At 35.8% G+C, this 13,308-nt stretch overlaps 2 protein-coding genes across 2 annotated transcripts in view; both read left to right on the plus strand.

Annotated features, from left to right (window-relative positions):
• Nucleotides 1-13,308, plus strand: part of LOC124539668 (alpha-1A adrenergic receptor-like) — a 68,647-nt gene that overhangs the window by 19,735 nt on the left and 35,604 nt on the right. The gene's annotated exons all lie outside the window — the stretch shown is intronic.
• On the plus strand, nt 6,648-7,484 carry LOC124539639. The gene has a single exon (XM_047116938.1). It carries the CDS (start codon nt 6,648-6,650, stop codon nt 7,482-7,484), a length of 837 nt encoding a protein of 278 aa, XP_046972894.1.

Raw genomic sequence — 13,308 nt, forward strand, 5'->3', positions numbered from 1 at the left:
CGTTAAATATTTTATTTGATTATTTCCTAAGACAGTGAAAATTGCTGAAAGTGTATGAAATGCCTAAATACCAAATTTAATATAACTAATATAAAAAATCGGTACATATGCAGCTGTATCATTAGAAAAATCATCACGCAACAGGGGGAAATTGGGGGTAAAAGTTTAAAAGCACGTAAATTTCGCGCCAAAAATTCAAAATATATTTAGTAACGTTGTCCGTTTGTCCGTTATCCTGAGATACGTTCAATTTATTTGTATGGGTTTATTTGGGCATAATCTTCGGAAAGCACAGTCCAATTAAAAAAATCTCTGGTCTGTATTACTCTTAAGTGCTATGGGGTATCATCGGTGTTATGTTACAACCTATACTATACCCTATACCCATTGCTAGACCGTCTGTAAATCATTACGATATTGGCGCTTAAAAGTAATGTAGTGGCTGACATTATTTTTAAATAGTATAACTCTAAATATAAAACCGTTTAAGAGGCACCATTTACCAAAGTATAGAAGGACGAAGTTGTTGTATACATTTATTTATTGCAGCGTTATAAATTAGTACAAGCGCCAGTATTGTCTATCCGCCCATTTAGGCTCGGAAGGATCTACCATTCTAAGTTAGTCGAAAACTATTTACAATTAACTACAGAACCAAACTTCGTCGTAAAATCTATAGTAAGCTTTTAATTATAATATATAGTCAAAATTAAATTGCAATCATCCTAGTAATTCCTATTGAGCGTTTCCTTTCCGAAAGGAGTGACTATGTTCTAACGATATTATCATAAAGTCAATCAGACAATTGGAGTTCAATGTTACCTATTGATTGCAAGTACATATAAGTTGAAGTCTGTATAGAATCCATCCCTAATCACACGATAAGACAGTGCTATACTGTTTAAGATGAATTATTAAGATGCATTAATGCATTGTTTTAAGAGGTCCAAAAGGATCGTTTTAGGAATGTTGATTTTAAGCCAAGCAAATGGGCCTAATTAGTGGTAGATATAGCTTATCTACCAAAGAAATAAGTACTGTCAGAAGTAGTCAGAAGATCTATCACTAATAGCATCAATGCGATACCGACTTTGGGAACTAAGGTTTTATGTCTCCTACTAGTTACAGCTTAACTGCATTATACACAAAAATACTCAGGTTAGACAAGTTATAAAAAGTCATAGGTATCACCAAGTAAATAAGCGCTCTAATAAATGCAAACAATCCTTGGAAATGAAGTGATCTCAGTATTGCCATTTATTTATTGTGATGCAAATTGTAACAATTACGAAATTCAACAAAGAAAAAACCGCTGAGTTTCTTTCACCGGTTCTAATAAGGTGTGAGGTGTTACCAGATGTAGGTCTGACACTGAATACGGAAGTGTAATTCTTTTTATTTGAATAATAGTGCTACATAGGGTGAATCCCACCACGTACAGAATAGGTAATTTTTTGGACTTGACTTGAAGATTGACGGGAAAATAATCTCGCTTGGGATTAGCCCGTTTAATTAAAGTAACTTTTATCTTTTATGTATATAATAAAAATTATAAACCAACTGTATACAACTTACTTCAATCGATATCTTACAATACCATAACAATAACCAGACGACAAAATATATCTTAAGGAATTTCCAATGATTAACTTTGTTCTAATCAAAGTAAACTTTTCGCCATATGTCTTTTGAAATATATTTAAAAATAGCTGTGTCCGCGACCTTGTACGCGTTTGAATTTAATTAAAAAAAATTGTAGCCTCAGTTACTCCTTATTATACCAGTTATCTGCCGTTTCAGAGATTAGCCGGAACAAAAGACGAAACAAAGACAAACAGACCGAAGAAAATTGTAAAAATGATATTTTGGTATATGTGCCGTGTATACATACAAATACAATCAGTAAAAAAGGGCTATTTTAATATTACAAACAGACACTCCAATTTTATTATATGCCGCTGCCAACGACACGGTCTGTGTAACATTTTTGACCATTTCATTTCATCGCTTTGATATTGGTATAATATGTTGTACACAGATTTACACTGTTTTTATACATATATAGGTAACTTTTAGTATAGAAGTGGGTCGCCCGCAAAACTTGGCACTTATTCGGAAAATCTTTTATTTATTTCATTTCATTGTAAACTGTAAGTCACTCATTTACATTTACCGCGACATTATGAAACATTATTTAAATTTCCAATTTCAACGGAACTAATATATACAACATTACTTCCGTTGAAATTGGAGCTTTTTGATAACAGCTTACTTTAATATTTCCTTTTTAATATCCAGTTATTGCAAATACCTCAAAAGGGACAGTAACTTTTTTCCCTTCAAGTCAAATTCAAAGTCAAAGTCAAAAACCTTTATTCAAAATAGAAGTGTTTACACTTTCTTATTGATTGTCGATAATCAACCATCGGTTCGGAATATAATACCTCAGACCTGAGAAGAACCGGCGAAAGAAACTCAGCGGGATTTTTTTTTTTTATAATGTCAATTTATAATTTACAACAATAAACATATTCTTGTTATTTGAAATAGCCTGGAGGCGATCATCTCATTTCCAAGGTGTGCAGTCAACTAGAAGAAACTAGAAAGTCTTCCCTAAAATTAATCCTTTCTTAAATCATAACGATTAATTAAATTGCAATCAAAATCCTCTTTCTAATACACATATAACAACAACAACAACAACAACAACAACAAGAGCCTGTAAATTCCCATTGCTAGGCTAAAGACCTCCTCTCCCTTTGAGGAGAAGGTTTGGAACATATTCCACCACGCTGTTCCAATGCGGGTTGGTGGAATACACATGTGTTCTATTAAATTTGTCACATGCAGGTTTCCTCACGATGTTTTCCTTCACCGGTGAGCACGAGATCAATTATAAAGACAAATTAAGCACATGAATCATCGGTGCTTGCCTGGGTTTGAACCCGCAATTATCAGTTAAGATGCACGCGTTCTAACCACTGGGCCATCTCGACTCACTGCACATATAAGGCTCTTCAAAATGAAACCAAAACTGATTATTTATGTGCAGCTATCGTCCCATAATCGCTGTCCAAAAATCGGCTCCCGTTATTAATATATAAGATATTACAAAAATATCTGATATAGAAAATATTGCCGTCATGACGCTCGACAGATAATCTTTGCAACATTATTGAGGAACACGAAATTGATGGTTAACAATAAAGGGAAGTAGCAGAAATCCTTATGCGATCCTTTCCTCTTTTTCCTGTTTGTTATTTAATAAATAAAATATAGCAAACTTATCTTCTTTCCAACGGTATGTCCTAAGCTCACTGAGCGATTCTTAAAGGCGCGCCGATGGATCATCAAATTAATTATACTATAGAAAACTTTTTTTTTTTTAAATAAATATTGGACAATAATGTACTCTGATCCCAATGTAAGAGAAGTCGTCAGATATTGTATAAGTCAAAATCGGTTTGCCTGTTACAAGAAATTATATACGGTAACTCTTCTTCTTTCAATTAAACCAATATTGTTGGTAACATTAGTTTAAATTAAAAAAAATAATAAAAGATTTGACAGATAAAAAATAAAAATATCTATTTCAGACAGACATAAAAGATTACGATTGACCTGAAAACTTCGTAAAAGATAAAAGTTTATACCGTTATGTATATATCTAAGTCTAGATATAAATCGTTATGTAAAGCTGTGACACTTAAAACGTTTCAACGTCTAACAATGTGTGATGCGCACACATGGCTAGCGCTGTGTAAATGTTTGCGAAGTCACTTCATTCATTCATTCATTCATCATATATTTGTTCCTAGTTTCAAGGTGCTTGAATATGTGGAACTTCTGTAACAGACGAAATGATGATATATTTATTTATTTTAAAGATATGTATATATACATACTATTATACATATGTATGTATTAACACTATAGACAATGACGCTGTAAGAATATTAACTATTCCTTAAATCGTCAATGCGCCACTAATCTTGGGAACTAAGATATTATGTCCCTTGTGCCTGTAATTACACTGGCTCAATCACCCTTCAAACCGGAACACAACAATACTGAGTACTGTTGTTTGACGGTAGAATAACTGATGAGTGGGTGGTACCTACCCAGACGGGCTTGCACAAAGCCATACCATCAAGTAATAAATATATATATACATATATAAACTCATTCAACACTAAAAACAAAGACTAGCTAAGTCCATATATACGGAAAGATACTTCAGGAAATCTCAGAATCTAAGACTAAAGTATCCAATCAAAACAACAAGCAATGATGAATTCAATACCTAAATGCTATATTTAATTTAAGATATGTAGTTTGATAGATTAATCCTAAATTAAGGTAAAGCCTCGCCTTCGTTGCTAGATGATGAGCTAAGATGGCCCAGTGGTTAGAAAGCGTGCATCTTAACCGATGATTGCGGATTCACACCCAGGCAAGTACCACTATATACATGCATGTGCTTAATTTGTGTTTATAATTCATCTTGTGCTCGGCGCTGAAGGAAAACATCGTGAGGAAACCTGCATGTGTCTAATTTCATCAAAATTCTGCCACATGTGCAAGCATTATACCAACCCGCATTGGAACAGCGTGGTGGAATATTCCAAACCCTCTCCTTAATGGAAGTGGAGGCCTTATCCCAGCAGTGGGAAATTTACAGGCTGTTACTTTATTTTACTTTACTTTACTCGTCTACGTTTGAGAATTTTGGTTTAAGAATACGCTTTTAGGTAAATTTTATGTAACGATAATGTAGAAATGTCATCCAAAATCGAGTAGTTTTTGTGATGTAACTAAATAAAAGAAGAGTTGTGAAAATTGTATTCGATTTTTAATTTTTGAAGGAGCAATTTTAAGCTTCCTGAAGCTTCATTTAAGAACTCTCTGGAGTCACCCAAATAATATCGCTCTCAGAAAAATTATAATCGTTAATAAAAACGAAAAAAATCTTCGTTCATATTTTGTTTATACGTTTTATTTATTTATCATTATGTTTGTTACCTCATAACTTTTCACTGGGTGGACCGATTTTGATAATTTTTTTTTGTTTGAAAGGTAGTGCTTCCCGTGGGGTCCCATTTTTTTTTTATTTTTTTCCGATGATGGTATCCATATGAAAACGACATAAGTCTTAAATTTGCATTATGTATATGCGCGACAAATAGGTGAATAACTGAAAATCACGTTAACCAATTGTTCATGTATTATATACACAAACCTTCCCCTTGAATCACACTATCTTTTAAAAAAAACCGCATCAAAATCCGTTGCGTAGATTTAAAGATATAGGGACAGAGAAAGCGACTTTGTTTTATACTATGTAGTGATGGAACTCCTATACGGCTCGTAGTTAGGGTGCGATATGGGGCAGAATTTCTTACTATCTTTAATCAAATTCTGTGTATGTGATGTGATGTCATATGATGTACGAAATATAGTTGGTCTTTTTCAAAGTTTTTTTGCTGAGGTCGATTACAGCTCTTTCGAGGGATCCTTGTAGTTTACGCCGCGTGACGTATTAAATCCGCATTTTCGAAAGTCTATTTTTGCTTTATTCGCAAGTTTCCTTTGAAATTGTCCTCGAAGTAGTTTCTGACTCATATAAACGGGACGCTTAATCTATCCATATGAAAAAAATTAGTTAGTCAACGTCAGCTTCACTTAAAATCAAAAAATAAATAAAATTTTAACAAAAAGAAAAATCGACTCCAAACAAAACACTATTTTAAAAGAAATGAATATGCACGAAAAAGTGATAAAAATAATTGCGTATTCAACATATTTTTTAGAGTCTTCCTAAGTTAAATGAAATGAAAAATATTAGACTACTTAAAAGTCGATTAACGATTATATTGTGGCGAACGCGACACTTACCAGATCCCTACAACCTATATAACTTATATAAATAAAATATTATACATATAATCATATAATATCTTATATATTTTTCATACATTAAATAATAAAGGTAACATAAATACAAATATTACTATAACATATGTACATATAACTATACTATATATGTATACTATAATACTTATATACTTATATAAATTACATAATAAATACATATTATATATACATGTTATACACAGTATAAATATCTACACTTTAAAAATCATATAAATAATTAAAATATAATATAATAATTTATGTAATGTCGGAAGGCAGTCGCCGCGCGATCGTGTAATAGAAATGTCTTTTCTAAATAAATTACCGTTACTTTGAACAAAGAAACGTATGCGCATCGGTTCGGCCGCCTTCCGTCAAGCAGTCGAATCCTAGATCTCGTACTGAACGCACGTCGCTTATCGCTTAAATTTTGCTACACGATTTTGCACCTTAAGTCTTTGTATTAAGTCATACTTCCTTCTTTCATCTAAACTTACCTTCATATTTCTTTCTTCTCATTTCTATTCTGTGCTGTGCCTGCCTATCTTCGTGTTTATTATTTCTACGAGAAATAAATTAGTAGTGGAAGAAACTTTGTTTTAATCAAACCTCATCTACAACATCATACACAACTCCGCTACATTGGTGACCCCGCTGAAAACAAAGAAGCTGAAAACGAAGAGGATTAATTAACCAACTCAAGTAAGGAACACTAGATTATTTGGTGGAATAAAATGGAACCACAAAATGAAGGTAACTCGAACTTAAATGCCGAGTCACGACGACCATTTACACCTCACGACACGACCGACATATTTCGAGTCGGAGTGCGACCACCACCGTTCTGGGCAGAAGAACCTGCAGTTTGGTTTTCACAACTGGAAGGCAATTTTGTGTTGTCGAGAATCACTGACGACGATACAAAATTTTATTACGTTACTTCGACATTAGAACACCGTTACGCAGCAGAAGTGAAGGATATAATTATTTCACCACCAAAGACAGGGAAGTACGAACGACTTAAAACTGAATTAATCAAGCGTCTGTCAGCCTCGCGCGAGAAAGAGGTAAAACAATTACTTGTTCACGAAGAGTTAGGAGATCGGAGACCATCTCAGTTTCTCCGACACCTGCAAAGATTAGCAGGTCCATCAGTTCCAGACGATTTTATTAAAACTATTTGGATAAGTCGTCTGCCTACTGCTCTTCAACCAATTATTGTGGCTCAGAAAACTTATGACCTTCAAGCTTTGGCTGACTTAGCCGACAGCTTACATGAATTGGTACCGTGCACACCTCAAGTCGCTTCAACATCTGCTCCCCAGTCAACCATTGATTCAATGGCGAAACAAATAGATGAGCTCACAAAGCAAGTAAAAGCTCTGTCTGCTCGCAGTCACAGACCAAGATCGAGATCAAGAAGACGACGTAGCCCGACAGTACAAATGAGATCACAGTCCAACTACAGAAAATTTCCATTATGTTGGTATCACAATAAACACGGAAAGAATGCCAATAAATGTGTGAAGCCATGCGATTTTAAGTCGGAAAACTACCAAGGCAATCGGTAATGGCGACATCCGATAGCCATAACGTATCTGGTCGCCTTTTCGTAACGGATCGAAAATCGAAGATGCAGTTTCTCGTTGATACAGGTAGCGATCTCTGCGTCTTCCCTCGCACAGCACTACGTGAAAGAAGATCTCCGACCAATTACCAACTCTATGCCGCGAATGGGACTTCTATTTCAACATATGGTTTTGCTCACCTCGAGCTGAATCTTGGCCTGCGTCGAGACTACACATGGCGATTTATAGTGGCAGATGTCACTAAGGCTATAATTGGCGTCGACTTCTTGTCATATTATGGTCTTATAGTCGACTGCCGTAACCAGCGTCTCATCGATAGCACCACAACCCTGACGACTTCAGCAGAATCAGTATCATCATCCAGCACGATTTCTTCAGTGAAGACATTGCTCGGTGATTCAAACTACCATATACTGCTACGTCAATTTCCGGAGATCACACGTCCTGCAGGAAACGAGAAGGTTGTTAACCATAACACGGTCCATCATATCAGGACTACACCTGGACCTCCAGTATCTTGCTCGCCACGTCGCTTGGCTCCAGATAAATTGCTCATAGCCAAGGAAGAGTTCGCAGCTATGATTAAAAATGGAACAGCTCGACCATCAGAGAGTCCATGGGCATCACCTTTGCATCTAGCCCCGAAGAAGGAAAGTGGATGGCGTCCATGCGGTGATTATCGGATGCTTAATGCAAGAACAATTCCTGACCGCTATCCGATTCGGAATATTCACGATTTCACGCATAACATATCGGGTTGTCGTGTTTTCTCCAAAATCGACCTCGTGAAAGCATTTAACCAGATTCCAGTATTTTCTGAGGACATTGCAAAGACGGCCATCACAACACCGTTTGGTCTTTATGAGTTCCCATATATGACCTTTGGACTCAGAAACGCCGGCCAGACCTTCCAGCGTTTTGTTGACGAAATGACCAGAGGCTTAGACTTTGTCTACGCATACCTAGACGATTTCCTCATATTTTCCCCTGATGAAGAAACACATCAACATCACTTACGAAGTCTGTTTCATAAGCTTCGGGAGTATGGGATGGTAATAAATGCGTCTAAATGCGTCTTTGGAGTTTCTGAAGTGTCTTTCTTGGGATATACCGTTTCATCAAATGGCATCAAACCATTGGAATCCAAAGTCGAGGCAATTAAAGAATTTCCTGTGCCTAAGACTGTGAGAGAATTAAGAAGATTCTTAGGCATGCTGAATTTTTACCGCAAATTCATCCCAGGTGCCGCGGAAATTCAAGCACCTCTACACTCTCTTCTCACTGATAAGGTCAAAGGCTCACATCCAGTAGACATCACGGGTGAAGTTTTTAAGGCATTCGAAGAATGCAAAAACAGTCTATGCAGCGCAACACTCTTAGCTCATCCAGACTTGAATGCAAAGATCGCGCTCGTAACTGATGCTTCAGACAAAGCAATAGGAGCTGCTATACACCAATACAAAAATGATGCTTGGCAACCTCTCGGTTTCTTTTCACGGAAACTAAGTCCTTCGCAAAGTAAATACTCTCCGTACGACAGGGAGCTACTTGCGATATACGAGGGAATCCGTTACTTCCGATACATGCTAGAAGCAAGGCATTTTACCGTTTTCACGGATCACAGACCTTTATGTTACGCCTTTACAACAAGAAAGGATAAATGCTCACCACGACAATTTCGCCACCTCGACTATATCGGACAATTTACTACTGATATACGGCATATATCTGGAAAGGACAATGTCGTGGCAGATACATTATCGAGGATTGAAGAACTGACAAAGCCAATAGACTTGACAGAGCTAGCACAGTCACAAGCTGACGATCTTGAGCTGAAACGACTGATAGAAGGAGAATCGTCTCTCAATCTACGTAAGACAATCATTCCTGGAACGCAAATACAGCTGTACTGCGATGACAAAAATCAGACTCTAAGACCCTTTGTCACATCACCGTTTCGCTACAGAGTATTCCAAAGCTTACATTCACTCAGCCATCCTGGCGCCAATGCCACTGCTAAACTTGTAGCTCAGCGTTTCGTATGGCCCGGCGTACGGAAAGATTGCCGTGAATGGACAAAGAAATGTCAAGCCTGTCAGCGAGCGAAGACTACTCGGAACGTTTCAACCAGTCCTGGGAATTTTCAACTTCCACGTGCCAGATTTACCACCGTCCATATCGATCTAATAGGACCACTGCCAATCTCAAACGGCTACAAATACTGTCTTACAGCCGTAGATAGATTCACGAGATGGCCAGAAGCTATTCCTATTATGGACATAACAGCAGAGACAGTAGCTAAGGCCTTGATATCCGGCTGGATAGCACGCTTTGGATGCCCTACTGCTATAATCACTGACAGAGGACGACAATTTGAATCTGCCCTTTTCAAGCACCTCTCTGAAATGGTTGGTTTTGAACACAAGAAAACTACTGCTTATCACCCTGCATGTAATGGCATGGTTGAGAGATTTCACCGCCAATTAAAAGCCGCCATTGTTTGTCATGAAAACTCACATTGGACAGAATCACTTCCATTGGTGTTGCTTGGAATCCGAAATGCAATTAAAGAAGATATTCAAGCATCTTCGGCAGAAATGGTATATGGCGAGACGCTTAGATTACCTGGAGAACTTTTTCAACCATCCACGAATAAGTCTGATGACATAACCGATTTTATGGCACGACTTCGGATTATTGCGAAGAACCTTCAACCGCAACCAGCTTCCAGGCACTGTAAGAAATCTATCTTCATATTCAAAGATCTTGCAACGACTAGTCATGTGTACCTCAGAGAAGATGCTAACAGAGGAGCACTCCAACTGGCTTATACTGGCCCACATGAAGTACTGGCGAGGAACGAAAAAGTCTTCAAAATACTTGTCCGAGGAAAACCTACCTCTGTAACAATAGAAAGACTGAAGCCTGCATACATGCTTACCGACGACGACGATCCAAGGGATATACCTCTTCCTCCTGCTACTCCACCTGAAATAAAAAATCACGATGATAAAATTAAAGATAAGGAAAATAATAACAAAAGGACACGATCGGGCAGAACAGTACACATACCTGATTATTATCGCCCGTAGGACGGTCTCTGGAGGGGAGTGGTGTGGCGAACGCGACACTTACCAGATCCCTACAACCTATATAACTTATATAAATAAAATATTATACATATAATCATATAATATCTTATATATTTTTCATACATTAAATAATAAAGGTAACATAAATACAAATATTACTATAACATATGTACATATAACTATACTATATATGTATACTATAATACTTATATACTTATATAAATTACATAATAAATACATATTATATATACATGTTATACACAGTATAAATATCTACACTTTAAAAATCATATAAATAATTAAAATATAATATAATAATTTATGTAATGTCGGAAGGCAGTCGCCGCGCGATCGTGTAATAGAAATGTCTTTTCTAAATAAATTACCGTTACTTTGAACAAAGAAACGTATGCGCATCGGTTCGGCCGCCTTCCGTCAAGCAGTCGAATCCTAGATCTCGTACTGAACGCACGTCGCTTATCGCTTAAATTTTGCTACACGATTTTGCACCTTAAGTCTTTGTATTAAGTCATACTTCCTTCTTTCATCTAAACTTACCTTCATATTTCTTTCTTCTCATTTCTATTCTGTGCTGTGCCTGCCTATCTTCGTGTTTATTATTTCTACGAGAAATAAATTAGTAGTGGAAGAAACTTTGTTTTAATCAAACCTCATCTACAACATCATACACAACTCCGCTACAATATCATGTAGTTATAATTATTGTTATATTTGGAGTCGGTGTCAGCCAATAAAACCCTACAGCATATCTATCAAAAAACAATACGAGAATACTTTAACAAATATGTTTTTTACAAATAACCTTTTACACAATAATATACTGGATCAATCAAGGGGCTCGTATCGCTTCTTTCTTTTGATTGTTGAGGCAAGGGCACCGTGGCTGACACCGGCTCCATATATACCAATAACTATAACTACATGATATAATCGTTAATCGACTTTTAAGTAGTCTAATATTTTTCATTTCATTTAACTTAGGAAGACTCTAAAAAATATGTTGAATACGCAATTATTTTTATTACTTTTTCGTGCATATTCATTTGTTTTAAAATAGTGTTTTGTTTGAAGTCGGTTTTTCTTTTTGTTAAAATTTTTATTTATTTAAAGACTTTTGAAACACCTTGGGCATATTCCCAAATATTAAGAAAAATTAGGAAATAAATTAAATAAAAAAGAAATGAAAAACAAAAAAAAAGTTTGGCCCTAATTTAGCAAAGACTATTTTGTACTTGAAACTATTAGGATTACTTTTATGGCTATATATGGCAATGTGATGAGTAGCAAGGAGTCTCTCAAATTTTAATTGCAATAAAAAATATTTTACAAAAATAATATAATTACTAACGGTAACCCATCCAATAACCGACCATTCCAAGTGTTGCTTAACCAACTAAACCACTTAACCTATATTTTAAGTACTCCATAATCACGTAGCCGTAGCACATTCGCGCGTTAAGCTCACATGGTAACATGTGCCCGAAATTACATCAAATTACTGGTGTTTTAGATATTAGCGAGAATCATCGTTACCGCCGATATTACTTTATAACTACCGGTTTCAGTAAATACGGACTGAACGATGTTCACTAGAAAAAAAGCATAAAAGTAAAATTACAACATAATGATTGACAATTTGAATATAATTGCTAGCTTTATTAATTTAGCCGCATAATATAAATATTAAAAATTATGGCTTCCTAATATTATAAAGATAAAAAATATATATTCGACGGCAAGAAATTCATTGTTGGTGTGTTTCGGATTGAAGGGTGATTGAGCCCATATTATCAATTCAAATCAAATCAAATCAAAATATACTTTATTCAAGGCTTTTACGAGCAATTTTGAATCGTCATTTAACAACTTTATTAAGTGAAGCTACAACCGGTTCGGAAAGTAGATTCTACCGAGAAGAACCGGGGAGAAACTCAGTAGATAGTAACGATAAAAGAACGATAATATTTAATTGCCAAGGCTTAGTACATATGCCGATATTAAGAATGGTAAATATTACGATGCCAATTTGTCAGTCACGGCAGTACATTTGGTATGATTATGCCAGTCGACAGGATAACGTTCTGAAAAATTATGATCCATCCGTAGCTTCTACGTCATCTGAGTGGAGGAGTCGAGGCTATTATGAGCTAAGTACTTTTTATACCCCTGGAAACGTATATGGTAATGTTATGACGATTGGTTGCGTATTTAAAACGTAAGCCACTTTCGCGTTTGTAAATTTTGTAATAATTGTTGGTAACGGTATTTTTCAAAAATCGAATTCGGTTTTAATTTTCAGCACGAAGTTTTTATATGTGAGTGAATTCCTAATTCTTACGTAAGCCTCCTAAATTAAAAAAAAATCAACTAAATGCCCCTTCCATATTCAAAAGCAAAATATAGTGAATAAAAGAAAAAAACACTAACATCACGTTTCTTATATCAGAGAGAGGAAAATTTCAACATTGCACATGACAGTGCACTATTTGAACGTGAGTAGGGGAATCGTTTTGTTTTTGCGTTGAAACGAAAGTTTGTGACATGTAGAGTGAATTAAAAAAGAATAACAACACAAAAAACTTGGCACATCGTTCCTTCCAAATGGACTTTGGGTCAGACAAAAGTGTATACAGATAAGGCAGAAAAAACTATAAGCATCTAATAGACTGAAGTCTAAATGAACATTTTAATTT

Source organism: Vanessa cardui, chromosome 23, assembly GCF_905220365.1.
Source record: "Vanessa cardui chromosome 23, ilVanCard2.1, whole genome shotgun sequence".
Classification (NCBI taxonomy): domain Eukaryota; kingdom Metazoa; phylum Arthropoda; class Insecta; order Lepidoptera; family Nymphalidae; genus Vanessa; species Vanessa cardui.

Excerpts from the sequence above, each read along its gene's own strand:
- LOC124539639 (XM_047116938.1), top strand. The coding sequence starts at position 6,648 with ATGGAACCACAAAATGAAGGTAACTCGAACTTAAATGCCGAGTCACGA.